The sequence below is a fragment of the Saccostrea cucullata genome, unplaced genomic scaffold (assembly GCF_032062105.1).
Source record: "Saccostrea cucullata isolate Sc308-1 unplaced genomic scaffold, CSIRO_AGI_Scuc_v1 ctg199, whole genome shotgun sequence".
In the NCBI taxonomy this organism is placed as follows: Eukaryota; Metazoa; Mollusca; class Bivalvia; order Ostreida; family Ostreidae; genus Saccostrea; species Saccostrea cuccullata.
Genome location: NW_026926084.1, coordinates 211,928 through 225,238, shown reverse-complemented (window position 1 = coordinate 225,238; position 13,311 = coordinate 211,928). Strand labels below are relative to the sequence as shown.

Here is a 13,311-nt window from a genome sequence, read left to right as displayed (position 1 = left end):
AAAAGTTACAGTATAATGTTGGAAATAATTTTGGAAGGTAGAATGCTTGTATATGTTTTGAATTTTGAATTAGATGACATTAAAAATGAGGAAATACAGATTGAAATAAAAGTCTTTGTAATAAAAAATATTTAATTTAAAGATGATATAATATTTGATTTCATATATTTTTATTGTCTTGCAGAAAACTGCAGGGGAAAAAACTCAATATTTGAGTTCTACAGTAGACTGACAAAATTATTTAAAATATGAACACCGCAGTTTAATAATTACAGTGTTTTGAAATTTCAGAAGAATGCTGAATGGCATTTGATAAGAATTCAAGCCCCGTCTTTGTAAGTACACTGTTTTTCATATAGACCAGGAACTAACTTCTGGCAGTGATTGGGAAGGGCTTGCGCCACGTGCCATAGTCGCATTGAAGTGAAAAATGGCGCATTAAATCAATCAATCATGGCGCCAAGGTGCGCATTCAATTTTTAGCGATGCTATTTGGAAATATTTTGTGTACGACTTTTTTTCTTGTTTTACTTTCGTTTTAAATGCAGTCAATTTAAAACAACAAATTTCATTAGTTGAAACCTGTAAAAAGTACTTCCGGTTAAACGAAGCACTTACATGAGGTACAATTCTTCATTCATTTGTATGGTAGGGTTGTTCCCTTTCCAAAACTGTTGTAATTTTAACACAATATACGGGTCAGTTATATTCTAAGAAAGTTCCTTTAAATTTACTGCATTTCATGTGTTAAAAATCGGATTCGATTAATTAAAAACGTGTTTTCTCTCATACTTCATATTAGTTTGTCACTTTGTTATTTCTTAAAATGGCCCTTCAGATTATATTAATGGCCCATTCATTTTCGAAATGGCCCATCAAAAATGTTGACAGTTGCGCCATAGTCCCATTGACCAGTTTGGCCTTCCCAATCACTCTTCTGGATTTTCAAAACTATTAATTTTTTATTAAGAAAACTTGTCATTTTTTTCCTCAAACTGTTGTTTTAGGGAGGTGGGGAGATCAGTGTAGATCTGCCCCCGGGGGTGCCGCTGGACAGTCCTCTGTACCTGGTGTTTGAGGGGCCCTATCAGAGACACATTACGGTGGGGATCAGGCGCGGCAACACCTGCTGGGCTGTTATTCCAGGTAAACTAGGGAGCTTGAGTATTGGGCATGTTGCATTCATATTCTTGTTCATTTTTGTCCCAGTAGTTCTGTCATCTTAAATTTGGAATACTTTAAAGTAAACCTAAATTTTGACTGATTTAAGTTATATATATATTTTTTTTTGCGATGAGATTTGCTCGCAAAAATTGTTGTATATTTACACACTGGCACATATTGAACTGTGTATATGTAGATTGACATTCAGCACTTGTCATGTTCATGTATAGTAGGCTAGTGGCTTACAGCTGACAGTCAGTTCTGATCAATATAGAGCTACAAACAGAACAGAGATACAGGTAGGTATATACAGGTGGTTTTTACCTGGTCTAGCTGGAAGTTTTACAGGACTCGGCTGAAGTGACTGTTTGTTTTAGTGGTATCGTAAATTTCACGTATTGACATTTGTCTTAAACACTGTGGTCACTTGGCTGATAACATTTCTCAAGGAAAGACTTGTAAAAAAAAATCCATCAAAGTCGTAAAAGACCGTCAAATTCATTTCTAAAGGGAGATTTTTACCCCTTTGAGTAAGTATAGCATCCGTATTTACTTTAAATTTAGATATGTATATGGAATTAGAAACCGTTTAGGTTTATGATTGGGCAGTAGAATCTAGGAAAGGGAAGATTTATGCAGATTTTAGAAAAGTGTTTATTTTGATATACTTATTTTGGTTTGGCTTAAAAATTTTATTTATGTAGCAATACGACTTAAGTGTATCCTGATATATCATGATTCACAGACTTTATCTTAAAACTTAACACAACATCTCATCTTACATAATTTTTGAATACAAGTTGTGTCTGTTGGATCTGAAAGGGGAAACTAATTTAAGTTTTGGACAATAAAAACAAGAAATATAGATATTGTTCAACACCATCTTTGTAAAGACAACTCTCATAAACATTGTCTTGTAGTATATGTATATTCATTAACACCAAAGATGTCAAGCTACAACATTTATTTCATAAGAATTCTTCAGTTTGTTCAGATATGAATACGGTATAACTACTGAATGTGTGGAATATCGGAATGTGGAGGTATATGTTTTACGTACTGAGATATGGTAGGTTTCTGTGTATATTGAAGAATACTGGTACATGTGGTATATCGTTGCTTTTTGAAAATCATTGTTGATTATTTTATATATATACTTATAGAATACATGTATTCTAAGTCTACATGCATGAAGGAAGTGATAGACATGTTAGATTAATCCTCTTAATGAGACAGCTGATTTCTATTCCTCTGACATGCTCCTCTTCTGTAAGACAATAGGGGCGGTGTAAGTACCTTAGGATCTAGGGCTGTGTTCATACTGCTTATGTTAATCAGTCTTACTGGTTATTTTTGTCACATTCCCTGTCAGAAATTCAGGTAAAATAGTTCACATAATTACAGGTGAAATGGTCAGTGATGGACGCTAGGTTATATATTGTAGGGTGATGCGGTGAGGGGTTACTAATGATGAGGGAATTAGTGTCTTTTGTGAATGAGGAGAGACAAAGTGGTCAGTTGTAAAGATTACCATAAATTTGATTGTACAATTTCCTGAATGAGAAATCATGAATGAGGCAGATACTGACCCAGTTTTTCACAGGAAATGCGTGACCTGAGTCAATTTTGTATCTTCCGAACAAAATTTAATAAATCTAGGTTTTATTCAAGAATTTATCTGTTTTTGAGCAGGTAAGTTGTAAATTGCATTTTTGACTTCAAACATGTTAAAAGTCTGAAAATTACACAGTTATCTATAATGTTATATTATATATATGAATCTCATATATGTATAAAGTATATAATAATAATCTGATCAGATTAGGTACTATTAATGCTATAGAAATTGAATTCAATCAATACCCATTGATCAGGCTCTGTTGACGGGTAATGTTGGGGACAGCCTTGGCTTTGATGTTGTGTACCTGCTGCCAATCTGTTCTAGGATGCAGGGGTTATTTAACATCTGCTGTGTTTGTCAATGTTCCTCAGGGTGACCTTGAATTCTGCAGGATAACCTTGATGAAACAAGAATTTCCCAGAAAATGAAAACTAAGAGGATTAATGTTGGAGCGATGAGACCATGTTAAATATTTCATTGAAATTTGAGCTGTTATCTGACAGTTTTTATTGTATTGCTCTACTTGCTGTTTAACAGCTGATACTGTTGAGGAACTGTAAAAATAAACTCAAAAAGCAAACTCAGTAGAGGAGGACTGAATTATTAATTGGTCACCAAGTGGAGTCCAGTAAATAAATAATATACAAATAAAAGAGGAATTTTGCCGGGAGAGAGAGTTATTGTGACGTAAATGTTCATTAGGTAATATCAAGATGTGGTACTTTGTAAATAACTATATGTATGTCAAAACTTTATTTCACATTCCAGATTTACCCCTGTTGATCTACTGATTTTATAGATATTATATTTTTTTATGCTTGATTGCAAAAAAGGATAAAAAAAAAACTTCAATCTATTGATATCTTTGAAGCAATTAGAGGAATTAAAATTTGACCCAAATAATTGAATGATAATTGATTCAAATAAATTTCAGTTATCAGCATTCATGGTTAATATATGTATTTATTATACAGTCTATTTACAGTCCCTATATAATCTATACAAACGCAAACAGTTCATAACACTACATATTCACCGGATTTTAGGCTGTATTCACTACTGCGCGTGCAACGGCATTGTATATATTCAAAACATCAAACAACGTTGTAAACAATGGTTGCAACGGCCGCAGCGAGCTACGTACCTGAGCAGAAAACAATTATTCAAACCTATTTCAGGATTATTTCGTCTTGCACATAACAAAACTCGAAAAGGAAAACACGGGGGTTATGAAATAAATTTATAAGGATCGCAAATGAAAATGGTGTCGTCATACAGCCTTCAATGTTTTATTTATTCAAATCCCGTATAATGGTTTACTGGGTAGGGGGTTGGGGATTGGAGAAGAAACTTAAGAAACATATTACATTAATGCCCTGTTCACACGGAGAGTTTAATATCCATAAAGTTACCTGCGGCTTCGCCTAGCGTTCACATTTATGCGAATTATTTAATTCGAATTAATTTACATTAAATTACCATTAGCTCCGTGTGAACGCTAAGCAAGCTAATTCAATTAAATTTTGATGCATGCGTAAGGTCAGATTTAAGTCACAGAACACGTGATGGTGGTTATATATAGGTATATGTGCTATAATTGGTTCAAAATTTTGTTTATAAAATCAATATACCTGTAGCCACTACATGATGTATCAAAGGATGGCTCTGCATACATGACGTGTTAACAAATGGTTTACTGGGTGGGGGTAAAAGAAAAATTTTAATTTGCATTAGTTTTCTTCGCATTAGCTGTCGTGTGAACGCAATTTAATTCGCATTAATTTGATCCGCATTAGTTTACTTCGCATTAATTTACTGCGAATTAAACTCGTCGTGTGAACAGGGCATAAGAATTCAGATAACCTGTACTTTAATATATACTGGGCTGTATTATTGTGTATTTTTGTATGGTTTGATACACTGGTATGAGAGGATTATGTTGTTTACCTGAGAATATCAATGTTTATGTGTAGTAAGTATATACAAGTGACTGTATTTGTTCTGTGTATTCCTGACATGGAATCTGTGAAGTTTGTCATCAGCCTATCTCTTCACTTGCTAATCCCCACACAACAGGACAATTGGATTGTTTACACTGGTAAACCCTCCTTTTGATAATATTGTTCCTTGCCCAAAAAGCCAGTATTATACCCTCTATGGGTTAATAGTAAGAAGAAATGATCTTAGCAGACACTACACATTGTGTAGAGATTTTAGAAGAAGTTTTAAACTCTTCAGTTTTTTGTTCTTTTATCTGATCTTATTGGTCTTATGACAAATGTTATTCTTGTTAAAAACCTTGTTCTCTTTTTTGGAGATTTACTTGTAGATGTCTTATTGAGAGTAATAGTGATTTTTAAATCAGATTCCGTATTTTAAACAGTGGATGTAACCTTAAATAATCCTTTTTAGAATGTCTGGACTAAGAAATAAAATAAACACAGTTAAATATGTGCTATTATATTCATATCCACATATGATACATGTTGACAAATTTCCACATCTAATTCTGTAAACAGATGAGGTAGATAACAGTGCCACCCCTCCCCATTTATAAGAAAATATACATAACAGAAGACAGTCAATGAAACATGTAAAGGGGCAGTGACGTTTTGTAATGCAGATAAAATATCTGAAATAGCACAATAGAGTCTTTCAGACCATTGTCAGATCTGCTACAATTGGGGTGAACAAATTTTCCAGCTGAGAAAGCTTATTTTTGTTGTATTACACACAATACCTGTACATTTTAAAAGGTTTCAAAATACACATTTTCTCTGTTCAACATGCAACTTACCAGGTCTATGGTGACAGATTATGATTCAGTTACTATATTGGAGAAGTTTACACCATCATGATATAATAAAAATATAAGTAAGGCTAGGAGCAATATAAGGGTACAATTAAGTTATGAAGGAGATTAAAATAATTGATTAACAATATGTAATATTTTAATGTTCAGTAGTTAAATTCCAAAATGATTCCAAAATGATCATATATTTTTACATAGCTGAATTATATAATAAAAGATAAATTAAGATGAATCTATTTTTGTATTTTGCAGCCCACGGAGAAGCTGAAAAAGTGCAGTTGACTCTCTTCAGTTACTATAACAACGATATCTGTGCCTTGGTAACCTCTGCGTTTGACTTCTATCATGATTCCACCTACTTTCTGGCCTGTTTTTTAGTAGAGAGTGTATATAACTTAGAGGCATTAGAGGACTTAGAACTCATAAAATCTGACAAGTTTGACTTGGGGGAAGAAAATCTTGGAACACTGGATGAGCGGTTATACCTGGCCTTGAAGTACCTAGAAATTCCTGAATGGTGGCATATACTGGGTCCAAACTCACCAGCTGGTAAGTGTCACCCATAGATAAATTGACATCACACTCGGGTCCAAACTCAGCTTCTTGTAAGTCGCACACACAGATAACTCTACACCACACAAGTCCAAACTCATCAGCTGTTAAGTCACAGATAAGTCGACATCACACTCGGGTCCAAACTCAGCTTCTTGTAAGTCGCACACACAGATAACTCTACACCACACAGGTCTAAACTCAGCTGCTTGGTATGTAGACCTAGACAACCCAAACACAAGTCTACAGATCACATATAGGTCAAACCTCATCCACTGTTAAATCTACTATGCAGATACAGTACATACATAATGACCCCTCATTGAAAGATATATTTATATATGACCTACTAAAGTTTTGTGAAACACTATTTAGTGGAGCTATTTTAGCCCAGTGCTCAAAGAATTTTCTCTGTGCTTGTTTGAGTCTTTTACTCAGATGACATTTTATATTGTATTCACTGATCAAAATCATAAAACAGTCACATTAATTGAGGTAAAAAGTGGAAGGAAAGACTTGGATCTATAAGAAACCACCAATGCCTTCTTGAAAAACAGATATAAAATTAAGTAACAGTGGAACATATATTTATTCTCACTTTGAGTCAAGAGTTATCTCTTGTCATGTTTTATTTTATTTATTGTTAAAAAGAAGACGTAGTTAATTAGCTTCAGATTTGACATTTTGATTTTTAGAACATGTTTTATACAAAGCTTGATTACAATTTCTTAAGTGGGATAAAACTAATTGATTGGAATATTTTTAGTTTCAGCAGAGCATATACCACGTGAAACTCTTCTACATTTTGTGGCTCGTCTTGGACTTAACAAAGTTGCTCTCTTTTTACTGGATAAAAATGGTGCTCAGGAAGCTCTGCATTTACACAATCGCCATGGAAACCTCCCAAAGGATCTGGCTGCTGAAAATGGACACCCAGAGTTAGCTTCAATTCTGGCAGAGTAAGTGTTTATAGCATTTGGGAGTTACCTCCCTTAGACTGTTCCACCACCAATATTATAAAAATTGTTCTTGTGAGGGTCTGGGAAATAGATACTGTAACAGCTATGTGAAAGGATTGAGGTTTTTGGAAATTTTACAGAAAACTGACTTGAGTACATTTAACAAAAAACAAAATTAGCAGCACAGGCATTAATAAAAAAAAATCATTATAAACTTGAGAAACAAACTGTTCTATTAAATTTTATGCCTGTAATGTTTAGATCATCTGTCATGCTCTATTTTAAATACCACAAAAGGAATAATATTTTCCATGTTGTTCAATATTTTCATGAAATACGAATGATAATACAGTACATGGGTAGTAATCACATTTTGTTTAGTGTTTGTAAACTTTTAACATTAACAAATTCTTTTCAAGACAGCAACCACTGGAGCAATTTAAACCAAACTTGCCACTATCCTTAGGTAAAGGGGGTTCAATTTTGTCCCCAAGTGAATTGCCACCACATCTACATCAAAATCGCAAAGATGAAACTTTTGTGAAAACATGCTCTCATGGAGTAGATTGAAATTTGTTCACATCATGTCCTTCAGGGGTAGGGTGGGGCTACAATGGGGAGATAATTTTTACAAAGAAAATATCTGAAGAACCTCAGAGCCATGACTGGTTATGTGGACACCTCCTGGGGTAGTGAAGATTAAAGTTTATTTTATCCATGGGTTTAGGATGGAGGCACAATGAGAGATGAAAGTTTTACATATTAACATAGAAAGAAAATCTAAAAAACAGCCCTGGTTGATCATATGTATGTGCGTCCTTAGGAAGTTGAGATTCAATTTGTTCAAATTCTGACCCTAAAAAAGGGGGGGGGAATTACAGAAGGGCCACTTTGGTGGGCAATGATTTTTTTTACATAACAAAGCTTTAATTAGAAGCATTCTCAGAAAATGTATATTCATTTTTTTTTAAATCCTTATCCAGGGAGGGGTCAAAACATAACCCAGGGGAAAGGTGGGGCCACAATGGGTGATAAAATTTTACAGGACTAATTTAGACCTTTGGTGAACCATGCTTTTCCCGAGTCAGTGTTACAGACTGACCTTCATTGACACTAGTTACAAGGACATACATTAATTATTACTAATTTAGTTATCATGACCAGTTAACCTACTTATAGTAGTTGTTAGGTCAAGCAAGTCATCTGACTTTATTAATGTTTGTGAATACAAGATTAGCATTCTGAAAGTCAGTGTAACTGAGTTGTCAGAAAACAATAAGATAACATGTTGACAATTCTGTGACAATCACACAGCTAATAAGTGAAAAGTTTCCCTGGATAGACAGTGTAGGAAAGCCAGAGGTAATTGATTAGGAGGTTGTGTGGGATGTTCACACTGCTGTCTTGGAATGCTGTATCTTTCCAAGCTTCCTCTAAATGAAGGTGATTTAGTGACAGTGCTGGAGAAAAAGTAAATTAAAAAAAACTTACATGAATCTTTCATTAAATAATGGGCAGCACTAGAGATTTTATTGTAAAGGAAAACACTTTAATCATGTTAATTTTCCGATATATTGGATGTCTCACTGTTGTACTACCAGTTAGGTTTATCATACTGATTCTAGATTCTTGAACAGTTTCAGAATGTTTTCAGGTGATCTAAGGCTTTTCCTGCAGAAGTAATGACTTTTAAATGATAAATTAATAAATTTATAATGATATATAAAAATTTGATAGTCTAAGGACAATTTGACAATCTTTAAGAAAGTATAGACTAACATTATGAACCACTTATTTCAAACAAAGTAAAACTCAAGGTGTTAAAAATATGTTGTATTCAAAACTGCTTTCCACGAAGTGCCAAGGAAGGATTGGTTATAAACTTAATATGTTAAATATATAGGTTGTTTCTAACATTGTTTAAAACCACAGGGAAAGAAAACATAACCATAGGGATAATTAAATAGGCCTCAATAGCTGTATATAGAGGCTATGATACCTGGAGTAGGATTTAAATGATCATTTGGATTAAAATCTGTTTGAATATTAAAAAAGTCTTGAAATAGCTGTCTGTCCTGAAATGTGTTACATACAGCAAGTAAAATGAAGTGTGCTCAACTGTAAATCACTGCAGGAATTGGAACCAAAGAGTGTGAACTGGTAATATTCCAGAACTGGCCCATCTTTTTCAATTGAACCTGTATCAGTGTTTGAGACTTACATAGGATCTTTAAAACATAAACCCCTCCGATGTTGCTGGCTAAGTTTCCAGATTGACACAAAGTTTCCTGTTTCCATTAAGTGTAGATGGATGTTGTGATCTTGCGCTGACATCCTGTATATATGTACATGTATAGATGCCTCATCACAACCTTGGGACCATCACACTATTGTTATTATTTTTAAAGCTTACATTATTTTTGGATCTATCTGACATAAGACAGCTGATATTTATTTCTTTGTAAGTATTCTTACAAACTTGCAGTATTGTTTGTGCATTGTTATCACTGTAAATACTTTATCCACTGGACAGAGAGTCAGTAAGTAGGGCCGGTGTCTTCTATCGTTTATTTAGATAATACTTCCTGGTAATTTCTAAGATGCAGGGACTAAGTGTATGGTTCTATATTGATTTAATGCACTTTGGTATTTGTTGCCAATAATGAAACAACTTCATGTAGGTAGTAGATACAGTTTGTCAGTACCAGAGTACAATGACACACAGCTGTTATGTATTACTTCCAAAGATATAGTACCGCTTCTAAATGCTGAATCTTCATGGGTTTGGTAAAGAGAAGATTTCACAGATAAATTATTTGTGGAATATTAGAGCAAAATGAAGATGTAAGACAAAGGTGAGATTTTGTAAGTTAGAAGGGACAGCTTGGTGGGATAGCAAATATTTGACAATCAACAGAAACCCTCATCATTGATGTGTTAATTATTTTCAGGTACAAATTGTTTCACTTTCTTGGCATTTTTAGGCATGGCCACAGTCAAGGTTGATTCCTGTTTTTTTTTAATTTTAGAAAAATATTTCAGTTTATAAGTTCTTGAAGTTTATTAAAAACTATTTATACTTAGGCATATTTCATGAAGTGTGATAGCTCATCTTGAAAAATGTGAGTGGACAAATTTAAAAGTATCCAATAATACATGTATACCAATAAACACATGACTTAAATTATTATTCCAATCATTTCTTATCTGTAGAAGTACTTTTTTCCTGTCTTGTATTAATTTATGCTCTGTATGCTGTCACAAAGTTTCTGCAAAATTGGTCTTAATGTACTTACACTACTTTTAAGACAAAAAATGGCAATCCAAGAATTCTGTAATTTTCTACTGTTGGCATGAACAGAAATGTTGACTTTGACCCAAAGGAAAAAAAAACAACATCTTTACAACATTTAGTTCAAATACACATAAATTGACAAAATGTGTATGGTTTACTTCCTCACTTGAAGTGATGCTCTCAGACTTTCTTGTCTGTATTTCATGAGGATGTGAACTTTCCTTGAAAAAATCTCAGAAGGAAGTACCATAATGTTAACCTGACTTCTGTGGAATCATTTTAATTCCTTGGAGGTAAATGTTCGTATATAAGCAAAATTTTGTTGGTTCATATTTCATGGGTAACTGAGTATTCAATGAATAAATATACAGACAAAGTAAGTGTTCATGGGATGTAAGTTCATGGATAGGGGTGACCCGCTAAATCCCCTACTAACAATGATGATTCCGTAGTATTTCCAGTTTGACATATAATTATTTTTTGTTTTGTTTTTATTTCAGGTTTAGTGGTCACTCTGTAAGAATATACACAGAACCTGTTGCCACGGATTTTGGAATTATATGTCAACTGGCCAATGGTCAAAAGTCCATGAGTACCATCACTCGCAGACCAGTGGGTAAGTGTTATATAGTCAATAGGTTTTGTAAGCTATTGGGTTAGATGTTCACATTGAAAGGGTTAGTTGTTTTGACCATCCTTTGTTGATTGTGCTAAGAAGCATTGTTTTCTGTATTTTCACATTGAATTACAAATTTATAAACGTATGAAAAAGTTGTTCTTTATTAAAGATATCATTAAAGTGCATACATACATGCAGATATTGGAGTATATATCCATACGACAGAGGAAATTCTGGTGTACTTTAAAAGGATATGACACAAAAATGTCATTTTATTGTAGTAAAAAGTGGTTTACATTATCAGTATTACTAGCTTTAAGACAATTTTGTTTTGTGGCATGATTATATCATATTGTCAGATATGCACTTTTGTTCTATTGTTAGATCATAATTGCAATCTCACATAATGCACAGTTGTACACCAGCTGTTCAACTAAACCAGTTGACAGTTAGATGAAATAAAGTATATCATTTTTTTGGGGGGGGGGGGTATGAAGAGACCCACAAATTTATATCCACCATGTAATGCAATTGTTCACAGATAGAACTACTCAAGAATATATTCTTCATCCATGAAATTTAATCCCATGAATCCATAATTGGCATATTTTTTTCTCTAACCATGAAAATTTGACCCTACAAAATATTTTAATTTATGGTATGCTGATTAAAGTTTGAAAATATTTTCCTGGTTAATTACTTGTTAACTGTGATAACTGTGACATGAAACCTGACTTTTTTTTTAGCCAGGTAGCCTTATTCAGTATACTTGCATCCATTTGAACACACATTTATGGAAATCATGTCTTGAATAAAATAAATGCGTTAGGCTATCAAAATTTAATTCCCTGGTTCTCAGGCCAATTTTCTCCAAAACAGATGCGGGAGGGCGGCATTTTATTTTTCATTTTATTGGCAATAAAGTAGATGAGGGAGGTATTTTTTATGGCGTCGGGCTTGCCCGATCGTCATCTAGCGATCAGTCAGGTTTACGCGACCGCACGTGTCAGTGGATGCATCCGCAATAGAAAATAGCAACAGCTGTAAACCAATTTCTTTTAAAACGTTCACAATGAATAATAGCTTGAATATAATATTAAATCAATTGTATCTTCAATTAATACTACTACAAAACAACGATATTATGTTTAATTTTTACGCAAGAAAAACGTTATGGTTGTTGCGGATGAATTTCTACAGAGAGGGTGCTTCGAATGACATGAATCACATTTTGGGACCGAGTAATATAATACAAACAATTTTAAATACTGTAAAATAATTACAAAATAAACACGAATACAACAAGACTATAAAGATTGAATTTTTTAATCTTAGCTTTACTTTTACGATCCTCAATCCAATTTTATCCGAACAACCGACGATATTGACCAGTAATGCCAGTATTACTGTATTTATCCAATTCCTCCATTTGTTTACCGCGCCCTATCGTAAGTCGATCGTACTTCTAACATTAGAGTCATGGTTGTAGTTAAGATGCAATCACTATACAACAGAACAACGCTCTGACAATGGCAATTGATTAAAATAATTTATGAAACCCTTCATATGTCTTCGATTGACTGAAAAGAAATTAGATTGATATAGAGGATGGACATTTCTGACGATGTCTGGTCAATTCGAACCCTGACTCATTCGAAAAACTTCCAGGACACAAGGCTATCAGGCCCTATACTGTATTTGTGTTAAGACTATTTTTTTTAATTTCATTATTATGTTACCGCAGTCACTCACTTGACCTATCTGCAGATCTTTTGAAATTGTTTTTCTTGTTCGACGCCATTGAAGCCTTTCAGGCTTTTGATTTTAATTTTAATTTCCGAATTTTCTTTAACATAAAGATTGTTTTTTTTAATCACAGATATACTTTCCATTTCTGGTCAAAATTTCTGCTTTATCCATTGCTTAACAGCATGTAAACATCGTAGGTAATGTCCTCGAATGTATTTTCAAACGAAGTAGCCAAAATCTCATTGTAAATGGCTACCGGAAGTGATATTTGAATACTAAACTACGAAACAAATGAGATTGGAATTTTTTTTCCATAATCCCAGGAATTTAATGGATTGGTCACCGCAATACCAACTTTTTATTTTATCAAAAATACAATAAAATCGGCAATGCGGCTACCTCAAAACGGATGCGCGCGGGCCTGAGAACCAAGATTTCAATTTTATATGGCCTTATTTATTAAATAAAATAAATCTGACACCATTAACTTGCTTCTCATCCAAATTGATATTAGATTTTCGAATTGCAAGGTTTCAGTTA

General features: G+C 33.6%; 1 protein-coding gene across 1 annotated transcript in view; it reads left to right on the top strand.

Moving 5' to 3' along the window:
* Nucleotides 1–13,311, top strand: part of LOC134270703 (A-kinase anchor protein 13-like) — an 85,829-nt gene that overhangs the window by 2,159 nt on the left and 70,359 nt on the right. The window contains exons 2-6 of the mRNA XM_062752952.1: nucleotides 292–335; nucleotides 1,008–1,146; nucleotides 5,850–6,146; nucleotides 6,916–7,108; nucleotides 10,904–11,019. Of these exons, the coding sequence (XP_062608936.1) occupies nucleotides 303–335; nucleotides 1,008–1,146; nucleotides 5,850–6,146; nucleotides 6,916–7,108; nucleotides 10,904–11,019 (778 nt within the window). The 5' untranslated portion in view covers nucleotides 292–302. The remainder of the gene's footprint in view (nucleotides 1–291; nucleotides 336–1,007; nucleotides 1,147–5,849; nucleotides 6,147–6,915; nucleotides 7,109–10,903; nucleotides 11,020–13,311) is intronic.